At 47.3% G+C, this 13,092-nt stretch overlaps 1 protein-coding gene across 1 annotated transcript in view; it reads left to right on the top strand.

Moving 5' to 3' along the window:
• ZW10 (zw10 kinetochore protein) overlaps positions 1–12,874 on the top strand; it is a 32,673-nt gene extending 19,799 nt beyond the window's left edge. Inside the window, exons 9-16 of the mRNA XM_075546616.1 lie at positions 1,426–1,608; positions 3,963–4,201; positions 5,836–5,907; positions 7,818–7,987; positions 8,720–8,850; positions 9,604–9,735; positions 10,569–10,771; positions 12,313–12,874. Coding sequence (XP_075402731.1) covers positions 1,426–1,608; positions 3,963–4,201; positions 5,836–5,907; positions 7,818–7,987; positions 8,720–8,850; positions 9,604–9,735; positions 10,569–10,771; positions 12,313–12,433 — 1,251 coding nt within the window. The 3' untranslated portion in view covers positions 12,434–12,874. The remainder of the gene's footprint in view (positions 1–1,425; positions 1,609–3,962; positions 4,202–5,835; positions 5,908–7,817; positions 7,988–8,719; positions 8,851–9,603; positions 9,736–10,568; positions 10,772–12,312) is intronic.
• The last annotated feature ends 218 nt before the right edge of the window (positions 12,875–13,092 follow it).

Below are 13,092 nucleotides of genomic sequence, written 5' to 3'. Positions count from 1 at the left end.
AATTCTTCTAGACCTGTACCAGGTAGTAGCAACTCTTGTAACTACTGCCTAGTGCTGTGCTTTTCTGGCCCTGTGCTCTCCTCGCATTTGCTGCTGTATTTGAGCTCCTTGTTGCCACCATCGCGTCACGCCACCTTGTTGAGGGTTTTCGTCTTCACTCCCCGCTCCCCGGGATGATGTCTGCTCTGTCTCCACTGCAGTGTCTGCTTTTCAGCTGGATTTGTAACTCATTGTAACAGAGCACTCACAGACAGTACTCGTGATTGTGGAGTTAGCAGGCAACAGCTCCGGTGAGAAATGCCCAGGACACAGGTATTCACACAGGCCATTCTCTGCCATGCCTGCAGGCAGTTTTCTTTCTGGTGTCTAGCCTCTTGGCTTGGTCTCTGCCCTGCTCAGGCAGTGTTACAACATTCTTTTAGGGCTGCCAGGGAATGCCCAAAGGGCATGCCACTTTGGTATAAGGTTCAACTAAAGGCGCTCAATTCTAGCTTCCCCAGTTGAGTGCTCAGAGACACCCCATTCCGTAAGCCAGCCTCCTGATCCAAAGCCCTCAGCGTTACTTGTTGTGTGAGCTGGGAAGTCCAGCACTCTGGCTCGTGCTCTGGCTCTTGGCTCTGTTGTTGCTGCTTCTCTGTCACTCCTTGGGGGTCACAGCTATCTCTTGATCAAGGCGGTTCAATTGCACAGGCATCGTGGGATCTAAGGATGTGCCCTACTCCGGCTCTTCTCTCTTGCTGTTAGGGAGATCCAACTCTGTAAACAGTTACTCACTGTGAATCGCAATCCAATCCGTATCTAACCTTTTACGCAGACCCACCAGGAAAATGAAGGTTGTTTGGTGGAAGTAACCACGACTGTGGCTAGCAGGGCCATATTAAATAATTCACTGCAGTGCAGTGCCCTCCTTCAGGAAGTGGTCCCCCCTGTATGAGACCCAGTCTCCCTACCCTCACTTTACATCTTGGCTGTACTTTTCCCCATTCTGTTCACTCTTCTCACAGACATGGTTTTATTAATATTCTTTGCCAACAACATAGCTCAAAGGCATCAATTCTTCTTCTGTCTTTGTTATTCCGTCTGGCTCCCACAGCATGTGAGGTGATGGAGAATGCCGTGGCTTGGCTCAGGTGCACCTAACATGGCATCAGCGGGTTTCCAAAACGGCTAAACTCTGGATTTTAAAGATCTTTGCACGATTACTAAGTAGAGTCAAATTTCCAGTGAATATAGTATTCCTAATGGATTTAAAACTAGGAAAAAGAATTGTATTTTATACTTGGTAATTGATGGCCCTCGTCTTCAAACGTAAATGGCCAACTGGTCCTTTTCTTTACATTGATTTTGAAATCTGAATATTAAAATGAAATACGTGTGTGTCATTATTATTGACTCCGCTCCCTTTTTCTCATTCTTGTCTCTCAGATCATACAGTCTACTGAGGAATTTGAAAATGCCCTGAAGGAGATGCGGTTTTTGAAAGGCGACACCACTGACTTGTTGAAATACGCACGTAACGTCAATTCTCATTTTGCTAACAAGAAGTGCCAGGACGTGATTGTGGCGGCCAGAAACCTGATGACCTCTGAAATCCACAACACTGTGAAGGTACCCGGCTGAGTGCTGATTGCACTGCTCTTATGGAGGGACTCGATTCTGAGTCATGCACCGTAGAGTAGACGTGAGTAGGACCCATACTGAGTTCATAGAAGTGAGTTCTTAGTCTTTTTAGTTTTCTTCCAAATGCCTACTTCTTCCATGTGGTTATTGTGAGGATCCGGAGAAGGTAATATATATGATAGCATCATATCCATAGAGAAAGTCTGTCCATGTAATGGATTATGATGGTTGATCCTGACACTAGGCTTGGGCCTTGCTCTGTCTGTCCAGAGAGTACTCCCTAGTGGAAATTGGGACTTCATCTCACAGGGTCTATAGGGACGAGTTTTGAAGTTAATGAAATAAGTAAGCAAAAAGATATAGCTATAGTATGCAAGCATTTACCTGCAAAGGATGTGGAGTGATTTTCCTTGAGGCGAGTTTATTCCTTTGACCTTAGCCCATGTGTAAATTCTTTTTTAACCATAAATGTATAAAATAATATTTGAACGTACAAAATATTACTTAGATTAAAGCAGAGCACAGACTGAGAGAGCCCCTTGGTAGAAAGGTCCTTAACCATTTTTGTAACCCTAACCCAAGGATCAGGATCCTCTTCCCTGGCACCCTTCTCTTCCTCTGCCAGAACCATCTTTCTTTGGGGTCCCCCGTTCCATGTCCCCATCAGCAAAATCCTTAATGAACCACTAGGGGTAGCACAAGATGAGCACACGTTGTGGAAATTGGGTGTTCTCTTAAATTGAAATCTGTGCAGTCCCAGCACTGTTTGTTTGATGTTGAAATGTAAATGCCACTAGACTGTATCACCCATCTACGCAGAGTCCCATGTGTGTCCGAGTAGAATGGTGCTTCATAGGCTGTCAGTGGCTGGTTTCCTGCAGCCTTTGCAGTGAGTTAACTGCACCAGACAGGAACTCCTAGAATTAGATTTACTAAATTACCAATTGCTGGAAAATTTCTATTCCCCCTCCCTTCCCCAAGATAGATTTTCAACTTGATTATCCTCCATGGTCTCCAGCTAAATCTTTCTAAAAGAATCCCCCAGATACTGTTTCCTCAGAAGATCTAAAGATGCATTTTTGTTGTTATGTGTTGTGTCTTTTGGCCTCACATAGACCTTGATTAGGTTGTACTCCCTTGTTCTCAGATTCCTCGGTTCTTACGAAGTCACCCTTTGAGAGTCATGTATCTGGGCCCATTTTTACAAGTACTGACATTTTCCAAAGCATCCCTATAATGATATTTCTCCGTTGGTGTCCTAATCTATTATCTTCTATCTGAGGGGCTTGGCATTTTTATTCTTCTGTAATCTTCCTCACAGCTCTATGACATTGTATGTACCATTGTACAGATGGGGAAACCAGGTCTGGTGACTTAGACGGTTTTCTTAGACTTTGGACGTGTTCCCATGGGTTTCTTGTCAGGGTCCTGGCTGCAGAGCAGCGGCTTTCTCCCTGGTTGGATGAGGGGAGCCAACTTACTGGCTGGGTCGCTTTTTCCTAGCTCCTTGCTTGAGAAGCAAGACTTGAAAATCGCTGTCCTCCAGTTTCTGCCTTTTACAGTGAGAAAATTGAGGTCCAGAGAGGTTAAATGACTTCTTTAAAAGTTAGGATGAAAATATCACTCATGGTTTCAGACTTGCCAGCCTAGTATTTTCTCATTTACTCCTGACTGAGTATGAGAGTTCTCATTGTGTGTACATTTTAGAGAGACATGTTTTTTAATTTAAGGAAAGGAATGAGTTCATTTTCTCAGACGGTCTGAACAAGTCCTTTCTTAGAGTCGATCCATGGAAAGTGCAGGAGAGAAGGAATTTTTTAGTGTACAGACAATGAACACAGTGATTATTGGTTGGCAGCCTGCACTCTGGAACCCCCCAGGCCCTCCTGGAGGGGGGGGGCAGGCGGTCTGTGTCCATTAGGTTTTCAGCGTCAGAAGCCCCGGGCGCAGTGGCCTTGGTCTTGTAGGGGCGGCTGCTGTGCTTTGGAGTTGGCCTGACAGCAGTGGGTTTGTTTGTGTGGTTTGCAGTCATCTAATAGCTTTGTCTGAAGAATGGGGATTTTGGAAGCTCTTTTTATTTACCTCTTTTTCAATCCCACAACTTTGTTCTTTCATTGAAGATCAGCAGTACTTTGAAGAATCTGACAGTACAGGGGTCTGCTCATTTCTTGCATTCTCACCTGAGACTGATCAGTCATTAAAATGCTGCCATCATGCGGGCTTTTGCACTGCGCTGTAGAACCACAGCTTACTCCTCAGGGAAGCAAGTTGCATCTTACTCCTCGCTGTCTGCTCGCGTTTGGCTTCCCTGAAGCTCATGCATTTTTGTGCTTGAATCTTAGATTACGCCTGATTCGAAGATAAGCGTGCCAGACTTGCCCAGTCCCGGTGAGGATAAGAAGCCAGACGTTCAGAAAGTGGTCAGAACGCAGCGAGATGAGGTGGGGAGTCTAGAGCCTGGCAACTCGCTGGACCAGCACTCCTTTTCTTTGCCGACGTGCCGCGTCAGTGCCTCCGTGCAGAAATTAATGGAACTCGCCTATCAGACTCTACTTGAGGCAACGACCAGCAGTGATCAATGGTGAGGACTTTGAGTGGGCTGCAAACAGCCCCGACTGTGATGTGCGTGTCTGAACTGGCCACGTAATAAGAAGACCAGCAGGAATTCTTTGGCTTTTATCCCGTTAGTTCACACTGCCCGCTCTGACTCAGTCGGCATGTCAACTTACATCAATCTCTGGCTGTAATTTACCTGTTAAAGAAACCCTGGAGGTGCAGCGGGCTACTTGCTGGGCTGCTGACCACAGGTCTGTGGTTCCGAACCACTGTGCCCCTGCGGAAGGGTCTTGGGGACCCACAGGGACACTGTCCCTAGAGGGTCACTGGACATCAGAATCAACTCCATGGCAGGGAGTTGGAACCATTCAGTGTGGGCTGAACTTCATCACCCATGTTCCTATGAGTTTCTTCTTATCACCACAGATAGACAACCCCTTAGTTTTATTCTGCTCTAGAAAATACATGCCTACAGTGGGGCACTGATGAGTCCATGCATCAATCCATCCAGTTTGATTATCAGTAGGAAGGAAAATACCTGGAAGCAGAAGAGTGTGCTTCTGTGGCTAAATAGACACATGAGAGGGCTTCAGCACATTTGTTAAGAAATGAATGAAAAATCATGGAATATTTCCACGAACCCTTTGAAGACCCTTTCATAAAAGTGACTGTCTCTTCACTAGGCACTCACCCAGAATAGATGAGAGCATTCCGGCTGGGAAATGAGGGTACAGAGCAGTAATTCTTAAATCTTTTGAGACCATAAAACACTAAACAGTATTTTTGTATATTAAATGCTTGAGTGATTCAGAGTCCTCATGGAAGCAACCAGTATCTTATTCTGAAAGAATCACTTCAGGTGTTCAGTACATAAAAAATACTGTGGTATTCCGTCTGCTCCAAAACAAACATGAAGCTATCTGGCAATCCTCTCCACGATTCAGCCATAAACAGCAACACGGATAGCAGACGCAGAATAAAGTAATCCGGTATCTTAGCAATTAAGTAGTGTCAGTGTTTTGTGGTATATTAACCACGACTTGATTTCTTTAACGTATTTGTGGGATTCCTGTGACTTATTCAACGTACCTGGTTTAAGATGTCTTTACGTAGAGGGAGGCGACACCGGCCTTGTATTTGCTCTTCTCCCGTGCATTTTAATAAGAAGTAATCTTCGGGTGCTCTCAGCCCAGATTTAAAGGGTAAGAAACTTACGGGCCAGATTCTACCCTAGAAATGTTGATTCCTGCCTTGCATTGGGTACGAAGGAGTAAAGGTGAGCGCCGACAGTCAGACCGACTCAACGGGCCGAGCGAGGATCGCTACTGATGCGGTGCCCTTTGCAGAGCGCGCCGGTGCAAGGGTGACATTTACTTGAGGCTTAGCTCCATTTGTTACTGACGGGGGACTTGGGGTTCTGGGGAGTGCACACTGATCCAGTGAAAAAGGGCTGTGGGGGAGTGTGTGACCTTAAAATTATTAATGGATCTAGGGTGTTAGACGGGTAATCTGATTAGTTAATCTTGAGAGAGGGTATATTTCCATCCAGATTAGCTGCAACCAAGGCCAGCGGTCTTGTTAGAGATGCACTTCATTTGAATTGTGCCTCATTTGCCGTGTAGTGCTAACCTGTCTGTTAAATCTGTGTTTCCCTCTTAGCGCCGTTCAGCTCTTCTACTCCGTAAGGAGTATCTTCCATTTGTTCCATGATGTTGTGCCCACCTGTCACAGGTAAGCACCGCTGATCGCGGGTCTGTACGTAATTGTGAAAATGTTTGTGAGTCAAGTTTAAGCCACTGCCTTTATATTCTCAATCAAGGATGGGTGTGGTCATTAGAATTCACTACACAATGCCGTGAACCTTTTCAAAAGCACACATTTAAAGACCATTTTTTCATGTATTACATAAACTAATAGGCTCCTATGACGTGCAGTAGCGTAAGTGAAGCAAAGTTAAAACCTCAAAAGAACTTCACCCTGCTTTTGGCGTGAGCTACGTTCTGTGCACGCTACTGCTCCCTGGGGAGAAACAAGAAGGCTGTCACTCTGTCTGGCTCTCCAGTAAGCACACTGCCTCTGCCTTTGGCATTCACAGCGCGGCAGACTTTGCGCCGTAGAGACGGCAGTGGGGCTGTCAGGTGTCATCAGCCACTCCTCCTAGCGCTCCTGGGCTATCACGATAGAATAGCACGAAGTCCTGAACTGTAAAAGTCTCTTGAACAATAAGTGAAAGGTTATTTTAAACCTAAGCCTCTAGGGACTCTCGCTGCTATCCTAATTTTAGTGCTTTGAATGCTTTTTACAAATGTTTTAAGAGACATGCCAACAAAGCTCTCCCACCACCAAGCATTCTGCTTACAAGGCAGAAAAAACAAACAAGGCTGTTACTGCTTTGTGAACAATTGAGATGCTTCTCACTATGCCCACCTATAGTTTTTGTTGTAAAAGAAAGCTTATTTATTACGGACCTCATTCTGTTTACTTGTGTTCTCTCTGCTGTGGCTTCAGAGACTTCTTTCACTTGCTACTAGCTCAAGTAAAGAAAATGAGAGCCGCACAGTAGGCCCAGCTGACGGCGTGGGCATTCAGAGGTAGTTGGCTCAGGGCCTGCGGTAGCTTCGAAGCAGTTTTCACACTAGAGGGGGCCCCTCTGAACTGTGCCCTGGGTCAGTGGTTTGCCAACGCTCGTGTGCCTCAGAAGCACCTGGAAGCCTTGCTAAAGCAGACAGACACCTGTGTTGTAACACATGTCCAGGGGACGTGATGCCCTTTCTTAGGAGAGCACCTTTGAGAACCACTGTTCTAGATTATGGTTCTCACCTCGGGCAGTAACTTAGAATCATTTATTGGACTTAAAAATATGTATCTTTGCTTAGACTCCCCTAGAGATTTGGGGCTAGAGATCTGTTGTAAAACCCAGCCATTGGGTATTTTTTTCAAGCCCCCAAATGTTTCTGCTGTGTGGCAGGAATAAATAAGAACAGTGATCTTGGACTGCTGGCTCCTCCTGCCTTTGTGCATCCTAGCCTGGCAGTCAGTATGGGTTGATTGCCTGCTGGTGGCTGTATTCCAGAAACACAGGCAGTGTGGACAGAGACCACCATGTGTAGAAGACTCAGAGCCTCCTGGCGGTTACTCTTGGGTGTAAGTTAGGGCCACCTTTTAAACCTCCTCGGTGTCCTGACCTCCTTCCCTGACGCGCTCATTCCCTTTGTCTCGGGGAAGTCCCATATTTTCATATTTTAAAATTTGAAGTGCTTCATAATAGAAGTGTAACAGGGGCTTAGAGAAAGGGGAGGGGAATGTGCATTTCTCCTGGCATCAGGCGGCGTTGCATTTTGAAGTTGTTAATATGTACAGCTGTGCTAGGTCTGCAGGCTACAGAGAGAACCCAGGGGGGCATTTTGACCCCCTTGCTTTTTTTCCTTGTTGTTCCCTGAGATCCTTTTCTAGGATTAGGCCGAGGCCATGTTCCAGCCCTCTGACTGACTGGCCAGGGGAGTGAGGAGATTTTACCTGGTTAATTACACCCGTGCTAGGCTTCAAACCTAGAATTGCATTTGGGAAGTAGTGACTTTCCCTCAGTCCCAGCTTCAATAACCGGCAGCTTCTCTCCTTTTTTGCCCACCTTCCTGACGTAGAGAGAACCTTCAAAAACTGCCCCAGTTGGCTGCCATTCACCACAACAACTGTATGTATATTGCTCACCACCTGCTGACCCTCGGGCACCAGTTCACTTTACGGCTCGCCCCCATTCTCTGTGACGGCACTTCTACGTTTGTGGATCTTGTCCCTGGCTTCAGGAGACTCGGTAACTGTAACCTCGCAGCCTCGTGTCTGCTAGTTATGATTGAGGAGGTGAGAGATTGGTGGTCCTGAGTGATGCCAGAGTGGCAGGGCATTGGGTTTGGAAGTGTCCTGGCTAAGTCCCTTTGTAATGTGAGTGCAGCACTTGTGCTGACAGGATTCCCCTACTTCGGAGTTGTATGCGCATTGCTGGTGTGCTGTGAATCCACCTGGTCAGAGATAGGCGAGAGTGCAAACTGAGATATGCATCATGACAATTCTGCCCTCTTTGCTGGGGAGACTGCCCGGCTGTCGGTGACGGTTCTCTTACAGAAGCCCAAGGTAGCGCTCCTCTCCCCTCCTCAGCATCCCTTGGGATTATTAAAAATGAAAACAACAGAAACCAAGACTGAAATGTGGGGCAAGTAATGTGTGTACTGCAGTGATAGGCTGAGAAACACGGAGATTCTCAGTGGTTCGCTTAGCTTTTCGGTTCCTCGCTTTTTCCTTCGGTGGTGCAGATATGACAGATTAATCAGTAGCTGTGGTTTCTGCAGATGAAATGGTTCTCAGCCGGTCCTGACTCTGGGGAGGGAGTTCTTGATCACCGTGAGGGTGGGGTGGAGGGCAGGTTGATGATGCTCTCTAGCAGTGGTTTTTTCCAGCTGTCTGGTTTCTGCTCGTCTCCCCTCCCACCCTGCTCTGTAATGTGCGATTGAGCTGCCTTTAGAATTCTTTATTCTCTTTTCCCATCTAGGAACAGAGTGCTTTTTGGCTCAGATGCGGGCCCAGAAAGGAGAACTTCTGGAAAGACTGTCAAGTGCTAGGAACTTTATAAACATGGACGATGAAGAGAATTATTCTGCAGCAAGCAGAGCGATCCGGCAGGTGGGAGGCTGTTGTGAGCTCTGGAATTTGTGCTCTATCCCTGGATGCCCCTCCTGCTTTCTTTTCAAAGCAAGAAAGCATATGTAAAAGGCAGCCCAGATGATTCCACCCCATCCGCACTGGGAAACTGGATGCCACTTCTAGTCATGTTTAAGGCCTTCCTTGCCCCCACCCCCCAGGTCAACAGACGCCATCCTTCCATGTGCCCGGTCGTGTGTGTACTTATCGGGGAAGCTTGCCATAGCCAGTAATATGCTCCTGGGGAATCTGAGACCCGAGTTTTCGTCCTTGTTGGCCCCTACCTCTTTTCAATACTCGATCTTCTCGTTGCAGTTTTCCTGTCTACAAGATGAGTCTCGTTTTCAGCTAGCCAAGGGGTATCAGTCAGTCATAGATAGTCAAGAAGTGTGTGCGTGTGCTTCTGCATATAATGTGCCCACAGGTGCAGGGGCACACACCTTCCACGCCCACAGTGCTCACAGAAGGCTGAGCTAGCGGGAAGGGGCTGTATGCTTCACAAAAATGTGGATTAGGGGCCTTCAAAAAGTTTGAAAATTGTATTCCATTGTCTTTGAAGCCCCTTCCTGTAGCAGACATAGGTCACTGGTGAAAACAATCCGATACTCTTGATTGCTTGTTGATACTCAGACAGCCCTTCTGCCAAAACACAAACAAATGATAAATGTGAATCTGGAATGTACAAGTCACAGCAATGCATGTTCCAACCTAAGAGGCTGCTTCTTGTGACGACAGGTCCTGCACCAGCTAAGGAGACTTGGGGTTGTGTGGCAGGATGTCCTCCCAGTGACTATCTACTGCAAAGCCATGGGGACTTTACTCAATACAGCTCTTTCCGAGACCATTGCCAGAATCACGGCCCTCGAGGTAAGGGGCCCTCAGACGCCTCCTCCCAGACTTCAGATGAACGTCTTGTCTGTCCGGCTCAACAAATGGTAGAATCTGGGCAACCAGCTTCATGTCTGCCTGACTGCATCATTGTGTTCATGTTCCCTCCTTTTGCTCTCACTCTATCTTGTTGGAAACTTGACAGTCTCTACCTTTTAAGCCGATGTAAGAAAGCAGCGCCAACTGTCTTGCTTCTTGGCCTAGCCCCTTTGTACATTATGAACGAAGAGGTTGGACATTGGGCCGTGGGCTTGAGACACAAAGCATAACGTCAGTCATTTACTTTACAAGCAAGTGTAGTGACATAACTCAGCAGAATGGAGGTAGCTTTGTGCGGGCTGCTCTTCCCCGCACTGCTGCCCTCGGGACTGTTCCAGGGCCTTCCCAAAGCATGTGGGAAAATCCTGTTCCTTTGTAATCCCATTGTTTTGTGAATTTTTGAAGCCCCCCTGTGTGTGTGTGATCCTACAGAAAATTCCCTGGACTCTGCCAGCTGATGCCTATAAAGCAGAGATTGCCTGCCTACACTCCCATTTGTAAAAATAGCCCCTGCTCTGTGGCAAGCTGTGCCACATTCTACTGTGCAGTGGCCTCTTTCATGTGGACCTTTCTGATGTGACTGACATTCGGTCGGGCCGTGCTTCGTGTCTGTCTAGCTTTCGGGAGAGTGATTGTCAGAGAGCTGGTGAATCCCAGTGTAGGAAGGTATGCGGAACGGTTTGGGAAGTGCCATGCCTGAAGCACCGGCAGCATGTACCTGAGGTCCCACCATCAGCCGGCCTCTCTCTTGTGTTTCCTTTGTGCCCAACCAGGACATCTCTACTGAAGACGGAGAACGACTGTACTCCTTGTGTAAGACCTTGGTGGATGAGGGACCCCAAGTGTTTGCACCTCTAGCTGAAGAAAGCAAGAATAAGAAATATCAGGAAGAGGTTCCCGTCTACGTGCCGAAATGGATGCCTTTCAAAGAGCTCATGATGATGCTCCAAGCCAACCTGCAAGAAATTGCAGACCGGTGTGTATGCAGCCCCTCCCTGGCACCCCCCCCTCTGCACCGCCCCCAGGCAGGAGTGGTGCTGTCAGAAGCCATGCTCCCTCAGCTGCTGACTGTTGTCACTCAGGAAAAGGCTTCTTATTAAACAGCAGTGGTTGGGGGCCTTTGCTTGCTCCGTCCTCCTGGAGGCCTCATGCCTGTTTCCTCACAGTAAAGGACATAAAGCCTTGTTTCGTGCTATGATGGCATTGAGCCTGTTTGGGCACACAGACTAAATGAGTTGGCATATGTGAGAAGCACACACTCTCTGACCCCGGGCTGGAAGTGGTTGCCCGCTTTCTGAGACTGGGCCAGCAGTTTTTCTGCAGAGTGAGTGGCTTTAGAGGGTCCACATGGCTCCCCTAGAAAAGTTTCCCTTTTTTGTCAGTGTGTGGGTGGTGGTTCACCTTAGCCACCCCCAGTGATTGGGACTGTGGTTTAGTGGTGAGTGTGTTTACCTGGAGGAGGGCAGGCCCTCATTGGAACTCATGGGAAAAGCTGGTGGAATTTTCAGCTGAATGACAGACAGGTCTGTCGGGGAACATTGTCCTGAGGGAGGCACGTACTCCTTGAATAACCATTGAAGATCACACAGGCAGCGCTCACCCAAGGACAAAGTTCCCACGGTTTGTAAAGAAAGAGGATTGGAACCGCAAACCACAGGGCAGAGGTGGGACAGTGATGGTACACTGAGGGATGGCACTCAGTGACCCGAAACACAGCGTGCGTGCACTGTTCACTGGAAAACTGATCTGCTCTGGAAACCTTCACCCCATTCACAAAGTGTGTGTGTGGGGGGGAGGGGAAATCATGGAAAATTTTTATTAACTCCATCTTCCCACCAATTTTTTAAAGCCCTTGTATATTGTTGGGGAAAGTTGATTGTGTTTTGAACAGGTCCTCGAGGCCGGTCACCATGCCTACAGTGCTGTCATCTTGCTTCAGCTTGATGTACTACAGAGGCCCAGTTGTATTAGCTAGCCAACCGAGGGTGTCCGTTTGGAAACATTGTAACTGAGATTTCTTTTTGTTCAAGTGGTTGATATGAAAGAGTAACTTGTCCTTTTAACTTTGTATTCTTCATATTCTAATGAGGCTGACATTTTTTCCATTGGTCATTTGTGTTTCTTTTGCAAAAAATGCCTGTTCATATTTTTGCCCTTGATCCCCCCTGTGGGTTCAATAGACTTATGGGACAGGGTATGTCCTTTACTCTAGTCCTTTGTGGGCTGCATGTGTTGCCTGTGGTTCCGTTTTTAAAGTGGGTGTAGAGCGTGAGGCTGCGGTGATAATTGGAAGGTCGCTCAGTTCTTAGCGAATGGGGACTGAGGGAGAGCAGTCTCGTCTTCCCCGCCTCGTGTTCTCTCGGTCTGTGTCGGTACCAGTGCAGCCAGTGAAGAGGTGGGCTCAAAGCCCACGAGGAACCAGGATTACCATTTAACATAAGTGAAACAGCCAGTTTTTGAATCTTGCCTGTACTTCAGACACACGGTAAGAAATAACATTTTGTCTTTGCTTTGCAGGTGGGCAGATGGAAAAGGGCCCCTGGCAGCTGCATTCTCCCCGAGTGAAGTGAAAGCTTTAATTCGCTCCTTGTTCCAGAACACAGAAAGAAGAGCAGCTGCCCTTGCAAAGATTAAGTAGATCCACTTGAGAAAGCCATGTTTCAACCACGTGGATTCCTCTCCCACGACTCCTCCAAAGACTCTGGAATCACCATTGGTTTGGACTTACCCAGAATATCACGGAAGTGTGCCTTTATGGAAGAACACTGTACCTCTTTGCCTGTTAGGAGGCTTTGCGGGAGAACTGGGTGCTTGAGGTAAGACATGGAGCGAAGCACCTCCATTGTCTGACTCGAGCCACCTTCCGTCACCGAGGAATGCGGGCAGCAGCAGTGTTTCATGCTGCTTTCAGGACCTTGGACCAAGGAATCCAGGAGAGTCCTAGAGTTAGGCTAAAGAATATGTAAGCATACGTGAAATATTTGTATCCGGGGGGTGGCAGGAGAACCGTTTGATTTGCGGGAATCAAGAAGACTTCTTTTAATAGTTGTTTCTAATAAATACTGCTTCCCAGAGCTAAGGGACAGTGTCTTCAATAACACGGGTGCATCGAGACCTTTCTTACTTGCCCTCCTCTAACACATTTTGTGTCTATCACGGCGTCCTTTTTATGAATGCAGGTGACTCCGCAGAAGACACACTGACTTGTCATCGCCTTTCTTCTCAGCATTCGCAGAACTCCTTGAATTTGACGTACACATTTTTGGCCTCTTTTGGGGGCTGTTTCAACTAAAACCA

Source organism: Tenrec ecaudatus, chromosome 4 (assembly GCF_050624435.1).
Source record: "Tenrec ecaudatus isolate mTenEca1 chromosome 4, mTenEca1.hap1, whole genome shotgun sequence".
Lineage (NCBI taxonomy): Eukaryota > Metazoa > Chordata > Mammalia > Afrosoricida > Tenrecidae > Tenrec > Tenrec ecaudatus.
This window is presented reverse-complemented; position numbering and strand designations above follow the sequence as displayed.